Source organism: Hippoglossus hippoglossus, chromosome 7, assembly GCF_009819705.1.
Source record: "Hippoglossus hippoglossus isolate fHipHip1 chromosome 7, fHipHip1.pri, whole genome shotgun sequence".
NCBI lineage: Eukaryota > Metazoa > Chordata > Actinopteri > Pleuronectiformes > Pleuronectidae > Hippoglossus > Hippoglossus hippoglossus.
Window position 1 is genome coordinate 19097328 of NC_047157.1, and position 13337 is coordinate 19110664.

Here is a 13337-nt window from a genome sequence, read left to right on the forward strand (position 1 = left end):
TTGTGGATTTTGTAGCTGAAGGTATCAAATTATTGTAAACTGTTCACGACTTGAATACATTTACTGACTTATTTTCTACCTCCACATCTGGAAAATGTGTTCCGCTAATCACGCAGCTACTTTTAACTATCACATATTGATCTATCTACTTCCTCACTGACAAATGTAAGGAAATATAGATCAGGGTGGAAAGTGAGTCCATGAACTAATGGTACACATTATACTGAGAGGGTGAGCAGCTGGCTGACACACACGTTCATCATACTGTATGTCACACAACTGACACGCACGTAGCTGCCACCACATTGTTATTCTGGGATCATTACAGATGCTCTTCATTTGCTGTCGCTCTATAAATTCTGATCTGTCACCTCAGAACTATTTGCATATTTTTTCCTCCAGCTGACTGTGATGGAGCCGATAACACCAGGTCCCCGAAGAAACTCCACCACTTTCCAATGTTACTTAAACTATTTCAAATTGAATTTGATTAACGTTGCATGAATCTCATGCCGCGCTCGTCTGAAAGGAAAATTCCTTTTCTCTTGTTTTTTTTTTTCTAGTCCAATTTCAAGAATCACTCCTCTCACTGTGAGAGAAACTGCTTGTCGGCTAATGAAGACACAGACAGTGTGTTAGTCATCAATGGCCGCCCGCAGTCTGTCAGGACCCCAGAGCTCTGGTGAGCTGCAACACTGCTGACACTGCTGGTGCTTATGGTCAATATCCTGCACACACAATGCTCCTCGTTATGACTTTGTTATGAATCACCATCAATATTACATCGACTCCAACTAATGAAGAAGTTCCTCACAGAGAAACTTGAGCTCAGCGCCGCCTGAAATGTCTTTGATGGCATGAAAGTGTTTTTTTTTTATATTTTATTTTTTTATCTGTCCTCTCTTCGGCTGAATGTCTTTCATCTCCGGGAAATTATCATTCAGTCAACAGTGCAGTTAAATACAGAACAAGCGTGTGGTTTCCGAGAACTAAACTAGAACACAGCCATTAGTTCTAATAGTGGTACATGGTGTTCAGTGAATAATGATGTTGCTTGATAAGGGAGTCCCGTGTGTGCAGCTATGAGCTACATCGTGATTGTACGCTGAGCATGAATGCACATGTTTATGACTTTATAACACGAGAGAACAGTCGTGTTTTATGCTCCTGAGCAAATTCCTTTGAAACACTTGACAGTTTATTTCAACCTAGGTTTTTTCTCCGTCTCTCTCTCTCTCAGAGCAGCACTGAAGAACCTTGAAGAGCCAGAGAACGAGCGCTGGCCTTCGTTTGACTGTGTGACCAGCGAGTGAGCCTTGTTCATGCGTCTTCCTGCATGCCACTCCCACATCGCTATGAACTGTGAGCAGGACTTCGCAGACGGGGGCTTGGGAGTGACCCTCACACTACGACTGCTCATGCATGGAAAGGTACAAGCCATCTGCTCGCATTGTTTATGAATGAATGCCTGCTGTAGCTCTCTGGGCTTTTTTTGCACATTTGTTACAGCTTCATGGTCAATAGACATGATGAATTATGAAAGGTTATTATCAGGATTATATGCATTTTTTAAAAACTATTTCTATTTGAAATAAATTCTTTAATCTTTTTGTCTTTTAGGAGGTTGGCAGCATCATAGGAAAGGTGAGATGTCCTATTTTCTTTCTATTATACAAAATACTGCATATATTTCATATATTATATATTTTATACATAAAATAATCATAAAGACAGATGAATAATCCTTAGTGAGATCAGGTAGATGTATTAAAATGCTACACCTGTGTCAGATATGCAAATCTATACTTATTTCCCATCGAGCAAAGCCACAAATTTATTTATGTGAATTCATAATAAGCCGTTGTAAAATAATTTCCCCCTCTGTCTTGAAATCAACGCAGAGCACAAAGCCCTCTTGTTCTGAACATCCCCATCCTAAATGTAATTGCCCTAAAACCAACCCTCTTAAGACCTCCCCACCACCCCCACCACCCATAATGCAACACAGTAATCCATCAAACAAAAACATTAGTGCATTGACTGCAAGCCTCCTGTTGAAACTGAGCTCCAAAGACATATTACCGTCGGCCCCTTGTGGGCACTTTCAGCGTCTGTTAGGAAAGGGCCCTGCTGCACTGTGTTCACTGGAAAACAACACATACAACACACATCAATAAAAGGAAGAATAGATGAAAACAAAATGCGTGAAGAGCGTTGGAAAGAAAGACATCACAATGGATGCTTCGACGTGCGAGAGAAATCAAAATACCTCGGAGGAAATTGAGAATAAAAAGAAAGAGGGAGGAGGAGAGAGATGAGCTTGGCTCACGCCGAGCAGCTCGACAGAGAGAGGCACTTGATCTGCAGCACTTCGACTAATAACTTGCCACTCCACCCTCCAAGCATTTCTTTCTTCCTATCTCAAACCTCTCATCTCTTTCCCATCAATAGAGGGCCGACACCAGTCCACAAATAATAGGCTTTCCTACAGCGTAACATAAATAACGGTGTAGCCCAGGGTGTTGGATGATACTGGTTTTGATGCTCCTGTAAGAAAGTGATTGTCAGTGGGTGCATTTAAGGTGGGAAACGAAGGGTGCGGCAGCTTGGGTGGACATTAGCCAAAAGAAAAATGGGGGCGAGGAAAAGAAGCAATCCCAACCAGAGCTGCGACACAAGTCTGACAAAATGCGCTTTCGTCTCACACACTGAATACACGGCCATTATAGGGCAGGTGTACATATCTTTTTCCGACAGCAGTGCAGAGGCCACCACCGCCATGTATCGCAAATTGAAACTCTAGTGCAAACTCGCTGTGATGAATTCTAATCAGACGCGGGTTTGTGTTAGCTGGTTTCACTCGGACATCAAGGACACTGATGCAATTGTAATTTTCAAACGGAGCGCATTTGATTCTGATTAAAGCTGTCCTTAAAGCTGTCCTTCATCTTTCTTTTTCAGAAAGGAGAGACTGTGAAACGAATACGAGAAGAGGTACGTTAATTTGTGCATTTATGAGCATGTTCTCACTGATCTCAGAGTCGGTGTGTTGAGCTGTGTGCGTGTGTCAGCAGCCGTTCAGCTGAAGTAAGCCCATTTTGCCCCCTATTTCCGATACTAACCCTCAAACCGAGGCCACGTCTCTTTTATTTTCCACAAGCAGGTCCATCTGAAGAGAGAACCATGATTTAATTTCAAAGGCTCATTTTGAAACTGGTCAGGATTTATTTCAGATGCGTGTATTAATAATAAAGCTGTGGGAGGAAGCTGATAATAAAGCCTGTTTGGGAGTTTTGAGTCTGAAAAGCATACAGGACGTGTACATTGTCCAAATTGCCTTTTGGGCAATAACAGCACCTTTTCAATTTAAATCCTCTCTCTCCATCAGTCACTACACCTCCCCTCGCTGCTCTCTCTCTCTCCAAATCCCTTTCTCTTTCTTTGCCTGCTTCAAACAACTTCCCCTTCTCTCCTTCCTCCCCTCTTTATAAATCTCAAGGGTGCAGCAAAACTAATGCCGCTTGGTTAACTCTTTGTAAAAAAAAAAAGTAATTCGGCTGACACTGTGGCGGCACATTTGATTCTTTCGCTTGCCGCTAAGGTTTTATGTTGTACTTTATGAGGCAGAAGGATAAACAGGGGAATAGTGAGGTCATGGGACAATGCAGCCCCACAGAGCTGCTGGATAAACCACTCACCCATGATAGTCATCCATCCATTCATCCAGTCAGCCTGCCAGTTTTGGCCTTTGTCACTTCCCAACTGCATGAGCCTTATCCTGTCAGTCCGTCCCCCGGGCTTACAGCTACAGTGGGAGCATGACTCACTGGAAAGACTGGAGAAAATGGCCTGGAGGTCAGAGTGTTGTCCTGTTTCTGCTCACGTGAATTTAACTCAAATACAAGGGCACAAAATGGAGGGAGAGGAGCGCAGTATGGGAGCTCTGTCGTCTGAGGGCAATGCCCCGAGGAGAAACTTTATTAGATTTACAGATATACAGAACTGTGCTGTATAGCTGTCAGCCTCGCCTCCTTTACGTCATGTCACTTGACTTCCCTACCTGTGGGTGTGCCCTGCAGCCACTGTGCCTCTGGAAACCCAAACCACGGGAAGGTTAAAGGGATAGTTTGACATTTCAGGGAAATGTGCTTATTTGCTTTCTTGCTGAGAGTCAGATGAGAAGATGATTCACATCTTTATGCTGAATATGAAGCTGCAGTCAGTTTAGCTTATAGCTTAAAATAAAGACTGGCATGAAGAATGGCACTCGATAGAACTCCTATCTCAATGCTTAACAATCCCCTTGAATTAAATTACGCTGAACTAAATTCAAACACTCATAGATACCAGTCCCCTAAATATGCCAGATTATTTTCATCAAGAACCATGAATTATTTACTGGGAAAAACACCCTATCTTGCAACATTAAAGATGGTGATCACACATTTCTGGCTGTGCCCCTTTGGCTGGATCTGCTCCAAAATTCACAGGTTATTTCCTTGGGTCACCCCCCCTACCCCCCCACCCCTCCAAGAAATGTCATGGAACTTGGAAAATCAAAGGTTAAAAAAACAAATATCCACTAACATGTGCCACCAGGAAATTACTCACAGGAGATTAGTTATCCAGCACGAAACTCCCTGGACAACCAGAAATGATTTCCTATAGTTTCTATCCAGATACAACATGTTCATTAGTGAGCTCCGTAGCTGCTGGTAGTTGTGGTAACAGTAGGTGTCAGGCCAATAGGTGAGGTTAATATGTTGTGTCTGTGACTAAGTTAAAAAGGGTTTATCCCAAAATGTTGATCTGATGACCTCTGTCCCCACAGAGCAGCGCTCGGGTCAACATCTCAGAGGGATCCTGTCCTGAGAGGATCATCACCATCACCGGCTCCACAGACAGCGTCTTCAGAGCTTTCACCATGATCACATTTAAACTGGAGGAGGTAAGTGTCTCATACTCATTTCCATCACAAGCTCATGTCGTCATCTCCTCTCAAACAAGCCACCATGACAGTGCTCCAATCCAATCCAGGTCATTCTGTGTCTGACAAAGTTTCTTATATAGAGAAAAAAAATCGATCAGGATACAATGAGACAGAATTAGTTGTTTGTGAGAGATGGAAAAAAAAAAGTGCAGGAAGCAATTTCATCACCAGTATTGCAAAAAATCATTTCCCGAGCTTCAACATCTCAACATTAGCACTAATGCACTTTACTGCTATCGATTATGCTCTGAAGTGAAGTGATGGAAGGAAAACATTTGAAGTTTTGGAAGTGGACGGGCTCGTCTGGCTCGTCGAGTTGTTTGTCTTCAGGCATTTCACATTCAGTAGATGCCTTTATGCCTTTATTGTGCTGCACGTGCTCAATCCACTCGGCGCATATGACATGAATTTCCATCTGCTAATGAGAAGGATTCGTACATGTTTTCATGGTATTTTAATGAGTTATAGATGACAGGATCCACATGCTCTTAATCCCCATGGTGACTGTCCATCACTGTGCTAATTAATACGGTGGAGCGAGAGGCGCCCTCGCTCTGATTTAGCATCACAGCAGACCCTGCTGGCGAGGAAACAGGTGCTCCCTGCTCAGGTCAACAGCCCTCGGTAAACACACTCTGGCTGGGAGCGCGGTGCAGTGTTAATAAAAGATGTTTTCAGACTCACCTCTTTTCAACCCTGAAACTTCCCTGCGTTTCCATGGCAACGGGGTTTGGCCGACCCACGGCCTCCACCGTAGTTGAATTATTGTATGTCTGACACCTTTAATTAAAAACAAGCGGGAGTAATCGGCTTTTTGGCCACCGAGTATTAGACGCAGAATTTGTTTCTGTCTCGATAGTTTATGATTACACGGCAACACAGGCTCAGTTGTGTGTCTATGTTTCTCACATATATAAAAAAATAGAGATCTAATAATCTGTTAACACAAGACACGCACTACAGTATTATGTGTGTGTTTTGTTCCCAGGTGTCGAGGCACAGCATGCATAAAAGCCCCATAATCTCTCTATATCTGCATCCTTATCCCACCAGAAACACAATATGCTTCGGGGATTTAAGATCACCAACTCGTTTCGCAAGCGGTGCTTGTGTAACCCGCTGTGTTATTTCTGCCAATTTGCTGGGAGTCTATTTTCCCTGCGAGTGAACAGGAGAATATGGGGAACGTTCGCAGTTGTTAAGATGTGGTTTATATTTTTAGATCAAATCAAGAAAGTCTTCTGATTGTACAGACAAGCTGTGTGCTCCTCTTCTAATGAGACGAGACGTCAGAGAGCCTGATCCGCCTCACTAAATATAGACATGGAGCAGAGAGGCACAGGAGCCACGTCAGAATGTGCTTTTCAAATTTAAAGTTATTGGAAAAATTATACGGCTCCCTTCATAAGTAAAATCCACTGAGGCTACACATCCACGCTGTCACCTCTTAAGTCAAACTCTAATTTTACTGCAGACTGGCCCCAAACGCAAACCTGACAAACAAAAACATCGCTCCGTGACACATTTATTGAGTGTTGAACTCTGACGGGAAGAGAGACAGGGTGATGTATTTACATTTCAAAGGTTCACAGAGACACTGTTCATTAATTAAAAGCTCAATCTCCACCCACAGCAGCCGGCAGACGTCTGCTACCTGCTCAGTAAAAAACTGTTCAGCACTCTGGAAATCAGAAGGTCCCTTGTCAAAATACCTAATTAACACGTTCTAGATAAAATGGACATGTTCTGCACCTATTCTTTTTCAGGATGTTATTAAAATCTGATAAATCTTGGCATAGATCTTTAAAGTATAAAGTATAATTAGACTGATAATCTATCACAATAAGCCTCTTGAAAGGGTTTGTCCAGTTTACATGACAGCTTAAAGGAATAGTTTTAAGAAAGATCCTTATTTACAAAGAGAAGCAAAATTAGGAAAAAGACGCAGGCTTAAGCATTAGATTGTGTTTTTTCAATTCGTTTCATTTATTATTATTTATCAGGATTTTTGTTATTTGATTAGATTGCCACCAAAATGTGGTGGAAGGATGCAGTATGGGTCAGGAAGCATACCCAGGAATTGTTTCACTTTCTTTAACATTGTGAGATAAGTGTGTTTTTCAACATTTTCGTTCCCTCGGAGATTAATTTATGGATCTTGATGAAAAAAAACCAGGCATGTTTTGGAGTGATATCTGAATGTGTGCAGTTTGGTGCAGATCCAAATAAAAATCTGGATCAAGTGAATTTAAATGTGGTTTCATAAGGGGACTGTTGGGCCTTGGTAGAGGTATGTGCTCTACTGAGGGCTGTTCTAGTTTCTAAATGCTATGCATGTGTGGTTAGATTGGTTTGAGATTATTACATTTTCTTTTTGTTTAAATGATGTTAAGTTGCATATGTTTTCTTAAATTGCAGTGTATTCATCCTTCAGTGCCACCATGTAATTAGCTTTCTTGCTGATTTAAATGAGAAGATCGATACAGCACTCATATCTGTTCATTAAATATAAGTTAGAGCTTAAAGGTTAAAAAAACAGCAAAGTTCTGTTTTCACTCTGGATGAAATAAATGAAGAATAATCACGACATATCTTCACATTGCATGGGCGTGATCCCTGTAAACCTTAAATTCTACAAATAAGAAAAGATGAGATAAGATAAAAAAAGATAAATGTCTTCATTCTGGTTCATTTCAGAATATCTTTAGAGAGAAATCTCAAGGAGAGCAGGTTCAGCGTGCTGACACCAGGAATTACATGTAGACAATGTGCCCGGGCTCAGCTTTATGTTGCGGAGTGAAAAGCTCAGAGCACGGTTTGCTCACCGCCCGTATTGCACTTAATGTTCTCCCTTTCATACAGAATTCAGCATTTTCATAAAGAATAATTTAAAAGACTTTTTCAGATCCCACACTGAATATACATCACTGACCGGCCTCCTGTGGACGTCTGTGGACTCTCAATGCACCGACTCAAATAGCATTTCTCTGCTCTGCGCCCAAAACTCCACCTGCTAGTTCTATGAATCAAGATCTACTTTGAACTGTGACTGATATCAACGCTGTAGAAACTATCTATCTATCTATCCATCTATCCATCTATCTATCTATCTATCTATCTATCTATCTATCTATCTATCTATCTATCTATCTATCTATCTATCTATCTATCCATCTATCCATCTATCCATCTATCCATCTATCTATCTATCTATCTATCTACCTATCTATCTATCTATCTATCTATGTGGTCATGGACTGGGGTTGGTGCCAAAACATTCAGTTTGTTACGTGTGGAGAAACAACTTGATAAAACTGAAATTGATGTGGGTTAAGATACGTATGAATGGAATTATCCATCCTCCTAATTGTTGGAGTGAACACCAGTGGATGTGACTTGACTCTCCCTCCATTTCCACTTTGACCCCTGCAATTTGATCTTCTTCTCTGGGGCTCTCTCTCCTTCTGTCACTCCTGTTTTTCTTTCCTGCCGACTCTCACCAATCTTCTCTTGTAACCCCCCCCCCCCCACCCCCACCCCAGGACCTCACTGCACTGGTGGCCAACGGCACCATCAGCTCCAAGCCACCAGTCACCCTGCGGCTGGTCATCCCTGCCAGCCAGTGTGGCTCTCTCATCGGGAAGGGAGGGGCCAAGATAAAGGAAATCAGGGAGGTGAGCGTCCAGAACACAAATCTACCACATCCTCACTTCACAGATTGGTCGAACACTGAATTATGAAGAGAACAAACCTGCAGGATAAAGCTGCAGAATGGAGAAATATTTCACTTCATACAGTCTTGCTGTTTTGTTTTTTTTGCCCTGCTGCATAATTGCACCAATATATTCTTGGTGCATATTAGATGCTCTTATTGAGAATCACTGCAAATACAGTTCAAGTATATTGTTTTTCTGAGGCTGGAAATGTTGGGATCAAGTTAGTTAACACAAGAGCTGCAAGCTAAGCACGTATGTGACAAATTTGAATTACTGAATTTGCATAAAATAGAAAAAAAAATACAGTTGCACTCACATTATTAGTAATTTAGTTTAGTAAATGAAAAAAAAAAATTACCTTGCAAGCTACATTTTACATCAAGTACAAGTCTGCAGCCATGTCAGCAGCTCGGTGAGGCTGCGATGCTTTGAGCTAAATGCTAATATCTTCATGCTCACACTGACAATGTTATACTGACTACTTCCATTACTAAAATATTCACCATCTTTGTCTGCATCACCTATTCCACCACCTCTCAGATCTGTTAACCAATCAATGCTCTTCATTTCACACTCCCACTAAATATCCAGAGGTGATAGTTGTTTATTGTTGACACAAAACCATTGGATAGTTTTCTCCCTTCACTGAGATCTAACGAGATTTATCATAAGAGACAAAAATGAACGTGAAAACACGATTGGACTCAGCTGAGGCTGATGGGAATATTATTAGTTTTGCAGGTATTTAGTTATAAATGAGAATTAATCCTGGAAAACACAAATTTTGTTTTTCACAAAGCACGCAACATTAAAAAAAAACTAAAAACAATAGGAAATAATGATTTGAGGCAGATACCATGTGTCTGCACTGAGGTCGGTGTCTGACTAAAATTGGATTGAGACCATTAAGGCAGGAAATTAGTGAAACAATGCAGCCAAGATAAATCACTTCAGCAGCAGTGGCAGCTTTGAAAGGGAAAAACAACTCCTGACTACATTTAGGCTCAGTTGAAACATTAGGATTAAATTTATCAGATCTGTTGCCAGAGACATATGACGCAGTTACTTTAACTCCGTGCCGCTCTACAAATAGAGTCTCTCGTTTTAGCCTTTACCTTCAGCAGCATGATTTTACGAGCTCCGATGGACTTTCTCAACGTGTTCGAGTCCCAGATTAGTTTCAGTTGCAGGTTTTCTTCTGTGTGTTTTGTTTCCACGGACACATGTTCCCTTGCAGAGGCACTTTTGTGATATGTGCAGTTCAGCATCGGCCTCGAGAAATCCTCTGTTAGCGGCATCAGCATATGTAGATGAATTTACCCACCTCCCCTGCAGACGTGCTAAATTAGGGATGTGTCAGCTAAAATGAACAGAATCACATTTTTCTTTTCGCGGGTGACTTTTCACTTATCTCTAACCTGACGCTTAACACGTACCACGCGGCAGACCGTCACCTTCAGAATACAAAACTAAAAAAGCCAGCAGGGAGGCTTGGGAATAATAAAGGCAGAATAATCACAACTTGTCTTATCTCCTGAATCAAACTAATCTCTCTTTTTTTTTTTTACCCCCCCCTATCCTTTTCAGAGCACCGGGGCTCAGATACAGGTGGCAGGGGATTTACTGCCCAACTCCACTGAGCGAGGGGTGACGATATCTGGGAATCAGGACTCAGTAATCCAGTGTGTCAAGCTCATCTGCACAGTAATCCTGGAGGTAAGAAGCATGCAATTCCTCTCTTTACTTCAAATACTCACACCTATAGCTGACATCCAGTCGGAGCGCTGCTGCTTCAGCTACATTAAAGGTAATAACTGCTTTTGACGTTCATGTTTTCATTTTTACCAACATGCACTTATTTCCTATTCCACTGCAGCAGCCTCTAATGCATTTTTAGCAGCCTTATGTAACGTTACCAACCGTGATGTTGCATAGAAGTCAACGAGATCCTGCAGCACTATCCTCCACTAGAACAAAGGAAGCGGTCTCTTTATTGTTTTGACCTTCTGTTATGCAATCTGCCGTCGGGGAAAAATATGATGAAGTCAGAGGTGCAGTCCTCCAATCGGAGCTCAGTATTTTTGGAGAAACCCAAACCGACCTGCAGCAGAATCTGTCCACCTTAAGACAACAGCCCTCTTGAGAAAAGCGAGGAGGAGATGAGATAAAAAAAAAAAACAGCCCCAAGGACAGTTTCTGCCTTTGTGTTCGTGGAGGTGCACAAGTCCTTTTTGTTTTAGCGTTGCAGCTGGACCTGACTGACTAATTGCCAGCTTGATCCAGTTTTCCAAGGCTTTCTTCAAAGGCTTGCGAGTTTCATTAGGATTCTGCACCAGAGGCTTCTTGCTTTTGGCTCGGAGATTTAAATTATGCAAAGTTATACAAAGAATTTACTGTGTCTGTTCCAGCAGAAAAGATGCTCTACATTTTAAACCCCAAAACGCTATTACCAAAACTAGAGTTAGTCGATAAGATACCCACGGTCATGTACAGCATATAATCTCCTCTTTTCTCTCTTGGTGTTTAAAGAAATTTATCTTAAAATGTATCCTTGTCTGCGGATGCTCGATTTACCCAGAGGGCAAACCACTGCCGAGCCTTCAGGTCTGATACAAACTGAAGCTCCGAGCTATCATCCACAAAGACATCTCACCACACTGCTTCAATTATTGAATGAATGATTAGTTTAATTAAGAAAAAACAAGGAAGGGAAAAATGTCAGTGGCATTAGCAGTTTACTTCAACAATAATTTTTACTGTAGCAGAGAGTTTAACAACATTTGACCTCATGAGGCTCAATCTTTAAGAAAAGAAAAAGATGTGTACAACATTTTCATGTTTATGAAATAAATAATAACGATTAATTACAACCTCTAACCCCCTTATTCTGTTTTTGATTCTTTAGTCTCCACCGAAGGGTGCCACCATCCCCTATCGACCGAGCCCCTCACCAGCCGCCCTCCTCATCGCAGGGAACCAGGTAAACAAATAAGATTTTACCGCATTACTTGGAAAGCAAATGTGGGTCAATCTGATAAAACATGCAATTGATTCCTTTCCCATTGCCAGTGGAGGATTTTGCTCTTCTGCTCTCCTGCTGTCCCACAGTGGGACATGCTCGATATCAACGCACCAGAAACCAATGCGGAACCAGTGTTGCAAAGAAGAATATTGCTGTTGTATGTTGTTCCCAAAATGTAAAAAACGTACACGTAAAGTACACAAACTGTAATGGATATTTACGCACAAACGCCCGGAGGTTCAATGCGCGTCACAAAGTCCTGCTAGAACACGTTCAGCGTCTTGAATGCCAAAATGAAGAAGTCATTTGTTTTATCAGGTGTCATGTTTTCATCCTTGTTGATCGGAAACAAGAACCGGTTAAAACACATCCCGACTGTTTGCATTCCCATTGCAGACAAAATCCAGATGTTAGTGGGTTTTTCAGTGGAAAAAGGGCTTTTCAAACTGTAGGGTGAGGCCCCCTGTAGGAACATAAAAGCTTTACAGGGGGTTAGGAGTTATGGGGGGGGCAGAATGGGACAAATTTGACCTGCTGGAATTCAGATTCATGCTTCATGCGCCATGGCTGCCTGTTGAAAATTTTATGGTAACTCATCCTATTTTTGTAGAGATATTTTTGTCCGCACCAAAGTGGTGCATCGACTGGCAGCTAAAACATTTGAGAACCACTGGATTAGTGTTTGGAGGTGACACCCTTCACCTTCACAACTTACTTAAAGGTCCAAACGGTTATTTGAGAGGGATCTGAGGAGGCATTGTCAATAATCAAATGTCTCCTCGGAGTCATGGCGAGCCCCTGTGATGAAACAAGACTCGTGTAGGTGCTCCTCAGTGGGGGATCGGGTGATTTGTGTCTGTGTGTGTGTGTGTGTAAGAGAGAGAGAGAGAGAGGCTAGGGTTGAGTGCTATAGTTCCCTCTGTTTGAGAGGGGACAGATATCCAGCCTCCTATGGAGCAGGTCACAAGATTAGCAAGTGGGACTGGAGACCTGCCGTCTCCTCTGGCTGCAGCAGCACCCAGATACTCTGCATAGCTGTCAGCAGTCCTGACAGTGTTTGTGCTGCCTCAGACTCTGGTCAATGTCTGGAATGGCCTTTTTTTTTTTGTTGATATCCCTCATAATAGGCTATCAAATTAAACCTGGGGCGAGTTTCTGGTCACCGGGAGATGGCTTTAACGAAGGCGGCACGGGGATAAGGGATGTTTGTGCAATTTGTCAGAGGGTGAAAATGAAGTGGAATGGGAAAGGGCCTGCAGATGAGTCATAGCCCATAAGCTTGTTAGGTGTGTTAAAGTGTCAGAAAATGCAGCTCGGACCAAATTTGATCTGAAGTGACGCCCTGAAAAAGACGACATTGGAGGTTTTCATTTATTATTTTCACATCAAGTTTATCATGGAAGGCTTTAGCTGATAAATACACACTAATCATCAATGTCAATAAAATATTTCGGTAATGAAGAACATATTTCATTCTCTCCTGTGTTTCTGTGTGTTTGTAGGTGTTTGATGCATCAGAATATGCCCCCCACCCTATGTACTCAGTCGCCCAAGGTGGCATGGACCTCCAGCAGGTAACTGACAATAATTATTCATGTTAAGTCTCTGT

The 13337-nt window shown here is 42.0% G+C and overlaps 1 protein-coding gene across 6 annotated transcripts in view; it reads left to right on the forward strand.

The window, feature by feature from the left end:
- Nucleotides 1-13337, forward strand: part of pcbp4 (poly(rC) binding protein 4) — a 32728-nt gene that overhangs the window by 11246 nt on the left and 8145 nt on the right. For 5 of the 6 annotated variants that reach the window (XM_034590738.1, XM_034590743.1, XM_034590744.1 and 2 more), the window contains 8 exons: nt 1241-1430; nt 1621-1644; nt 2962-2994; nt 4832-4948; nt 8533-8664; nt 10294-10422; nt 11612-11686; nt 13231-13302. In XM_034590738.1, the coding sequence (XP_034446629.1) occupies nt 1323-1430; nt 1621-1644; nt 2962-2994; nt 4832-4948; nt 8533-8664; nt 10294-10422; nt 11612-11686; nt 13231-13302 (690 nt within the window). In that variant the 5' untranslated portion in view covers nt 1241-1322. The remainder of the gene's footprint in view (nt 1-1240; nt 1431-1620; nt 1645-2961; nt 2995-4831; nt 4949-8532; nt 8665-10293; nt 10423-11611; nt 11687-13230; nt 13303-13337) is intronic. The other variant, XM_034590739.1, reaches the window with a different exon arrangement.